This window comes from Monosiga brevicollis, genomic scaffold, assembly GCF_000002865.3.
Source record: "Monosiga brevicollis MX1 MONBRscaffold_14 genomic scaffold, whole genome shotgun sequence".
NCBI classification, from domain to species: domain Eukaryota; class Choanoflagellata; order Craspedida; family Salpingoecidae; genus Monosiga; species Monosiga brevicollis.
This window is the reverse complement of record NW_001865051.1, coordinates 52,720-56,084: the sequence shown is the minus strand read 5'-3', so window position 1 is coordinate 56,084 and position 3,365 is coordinate 52,720. Positions and strand designations below refer to the sequence as shown.

Genomic DNA, 3,365 nt, shown 5'->3' with positions numbered 1-3,365 from the left:
GCACTGATGAGTTTGGGGTTTTGGAATTCTCCGTTGTTGGGCTTGATAGCCATGGACGGCAAGCTGGTTGCACAGATGCGAGCACTGGTGGAGCTGCTGCAGACGCAGCCCCAGTTGGTGCACGCGCCAGAGTTTGACTTTTTCCGTGACTACCTCCTTTCTCTTGGTGCCACGTTGCCCCCGACATCGACCCCAGAGCCTGAAGTGCCCCTGGGCATGGATGACAGCCCCGCCACCTCGGAGCAGGATGCCGAGTCGGCCGAGATGCCAGCCGACCTGAATCTGACCGATGTTGTGTCTCAAGAGCCAGCGGCCGGCCCTTACGTGCCCGGTCAGCCGGACAAGGTGGCCACCGATGCAGAGCAAGAGATTGCCGACGCTGAATTTTCTGCTGCGCGCCGCTTGCTGAGCGAGGACCCAGCCGCGGCTTTGGTGAAGATCAATGCCGCCATCGCGGCTGCTCCCTCAGCTCGCGCGTATGCTCTCCGTGCTCGCATCTATGTTGCCATGAAGTTGCCCTCTTATGCTGTGCAGGACGGTGCCGCGGCCCTCAGCCTTAATAGCGACTCGGCTCAAGCCCTCAAGTGGCTGGGCAAGGCTCACGCCATGCTGGCTCACTGGTGCGTCCCACCTTTAGCCCTGCCGCTGCTGCTTTTACTAGCCGTGACATCCAAAGCTCATGGTCAATCTGCTTTGCTTAGGGACGATGCTGTCAAGTACCTGGCTGCTGCCAATCAAATTGACTTTGATGAAGCTACTGCAGAGTGGCTAAAGCAAGCCAAGGAAAACGTCCGCAAGGTAAAGATCCAACCAAGACCAGTCCACAGCCGCGTTGCTCTGGCGGTTACAAGGCGCAGGTTGCTCACCATGCGCCTCTGGACCGGGTGGCTTGCGCTCTGTGCACAACAGATCCAAGAGTTTCGTCGCAGCAAGAATGCCCAGGCTCCCAAAGTTGCAGTCAACCTGCCGGTGTGTCACACTTTGTCTGAAGTAGACGCCATTCCAGGCAGTTGCTTCCATGATCTCGCCCATACTCACACCGCCGTGTTCAATGTCCTGGCTTGTGGTGGTGTAGCCCGGCATGGAGAACCATCCCATGCGCGAGACCTTGGAGGAGAATCCCGAGCTTGCAGCCACCTTTAACGTTTGTCCTTTGCCCAGGGCCATATTATACCTATTGTGTTGGATGAGTAGTGGTTTGCCGGCTGCGAGAGTGTCCGTGCGCGCAAATCACTCTTTCTTTCACCGGTTTAGAACTTGACCAAGAACCCAATGTTGGCATCCCTTATGACGGACCCAGAGGTGGTTGAAATGCTCAAGGTATGTGTGGGCGCCAAAGACGTGGTGTGACTTCCAAAGTGCCACGCGAACTGCCGTCCATACGTGCGTGTTCACAGTTGCTTTATCATGGCGCGCATGCGCGCGTTAGGATCCGGATGTGTTGGCCTACCTCGTGTCCATCAAGGACAATCCCATGAGCATTTTGACCAACCCGCCGTCCAACCCCAAGGTGCAAGGTGTCTTTCAAAAGCGTACGTGCCAGCTGCGACCACGCGACACCCCGCCAACACGGCTAGTGGCACTGCTCCTCTCACCTGCTGATGTTTGAACTCGTATTCGCAACTCGTATTTGCAGTCATGGGCCGCTTCATGGGTGGCGGCGCTGCAGGCGGTGCTGGAGGAGCGGGTGGCCTCAACGACCTGCTTGGTGGTATGATGGGCGGCATGGGCGGCATGGGTGGCGGACCTCGTCCAGGCGCCAGTGCGCCTTCCGCCTCGGCGGCTTCGAGTTTTGGCCAGCGTGCTGCCTCGCGCTATGCAGGTCCGTTGCCTCCTACGCTACACCCTTTCTCAGTTCCTGTGGCATTTGGCATGTGTTGCTCATCCTGGTGCTGCGCGTGGTGACAGATGACGACGACGAGTTGGACTAAAGTAAAGCTGTTGGGACTTGACTGAGCCCTCACACACACTCTTGTTGGAGTTGATTTGCTCCGTTTAATTGAGGTGGAATGCACTCTTCAGACGGATGCAAACCAACTTGCAAAACTGGCTGCAACAAACCACGGCAGAAATAGAAGAAGACCACGCCGGGATGCAGGGTGTACCACACGAAAGCCAAGACACAAAAAACCACGGAGGCTACTTGATGGTCAGCGGGTGTTTCCGCGTGCCAAGCACAACTTCAAGACAACGGGGAGTTACAGTCGCCTCGACTCACCGAGACGGGCACCCCACCCCACCCTTGGAATTGGGCCGACAAACAAACAGCACATGCTCAGTCAACCAAACTCATTGGTGGCATGAGAAAGTGGAGTAAAGGCATGCGAAAATCAACGACCGGCTGGCCCAAGGCACTTGATGGCATACACAGCAAGGGCAAGATGGCTCGCCCAGCCATGAACAAGTCCACGCGGACACTGGGTTGAAGACACTGAGGGACAAGGGGCAAACAAACACATGGGTCATTTATTGGTCGACATGAGGCTTAATGTCCTCGCCGTCTTCTTCCGATTTGGCATGTTGCATCTGGCTTTGCATTTGCAAAGATGCGTTTTGTCGGCGAAGCTCCTCCATTTCCGCCTGCGCGCATGATTTGGGTTTCGTCAGACCAGAGTGTGTACGCGCACGCAAGGCGACAAACAAAGCCCACGAGCTGAGCCGCACAGCACAATTGAAGACAAGAGAAAGGTGTGTCATTGAGCTTGTGCACAAACCTGGTGTGCTTGGTTGCGCTTGCGCATATATTGAATGTAATCGGTGGCCTTGTTCAAGATTTGTGCCCTTGAGACTTGAACTTGCTATAATTTAAAACGGAGAACGGCAAGCGAAGCATGTTGTGACCAGAGAATCACGGTGCGTCAGGACGTGCTGGGGGTGGACGGGCACGGACGGCTCGTAGAGTGAGATGACCACAAACCTTTTCGCCGTTAATGGAGGGAATGGTGTCACGGAGCATCGTAAAGCTATCTTTGATATGATCACGGCGCTTGCGCTCCAAAGCGTTGTGATGAGCCCGCTTGTCGGCCTTGCCGCTGCGAGCACCCAAAAACAAACCGAGAGGAATCCAGTCCATAGATGACGTGAGGGCCAAGAAGGGTTTCAGAAAGGAGAGGAGATGGTAGCAGAACATGGGGTCAAACAAAGGGGGGGAGTGGGAGGAGGATTTGTTATTTCGCGATTTGAGGTGACTAGACGAGCTTACCCAGCTGCTACTTTGGGTCCCGGAACCTGTGCGCAGAGCAGTGGGGCCAGCAGGCAGACGGGAGAAGAAGGAGTGAGAGACACTGGTGGATGTGAACATTGGCTTGTGGTGTCTTTGCGCTTGCTATTGCAATATCATGCTGAGGTGGGAGGAAGGAAAACTC

General features: G+C 55.6%; 2 protein-coding genes across 2 annotated transcripts; one reads left to right on the top strand and one right to left on the bottom strand.

The window, feature by feature from the left end:
- Window positions 1–51: 51 nt before the first annotated feature.
- On the top strand, window positions 52–2,426 carry MONBRDRAFT_32856 (uncharacterized protein; the record flags this gene model as incomplete). The annotated part of the gene is made up of 8 exons (XM_001746855.1): window positions 52–620; window positions 702–798; window positions 910–969; window positions 1,076–1,144; window positions 1,255–1,320; window positions 1,430–1,532; window positions 1,637–1,822; window positions 2,269–2,426. 8 exons carry the CDS (start codon window positions 52–54, stop codon window positions 2,424–2,426), a joined length of 1,308 nt encoding a protein of 435 aa, XP_001746907.1.
- Window positions 2,427–2,487: 61 nt separating this feature from the next.
- MbMAX (uncharacterized protein) lies at window positions 2,488–3,130 on the bottom strand (the record flags this gene model as incomplete). The annotated part of the gene is made up of 3 exons (XM_001746726.1): window positions 2,488–2,579; window positions 2,714–2,798; window positions 2,918–3,130. Coding segments are annotated over 3 exons (390 nt in total), but the record flags the coding sequence as incomplete, so codon positions are not given.
- Window positions 3,131–3,365: the final 235 nt, after the last annotated feature.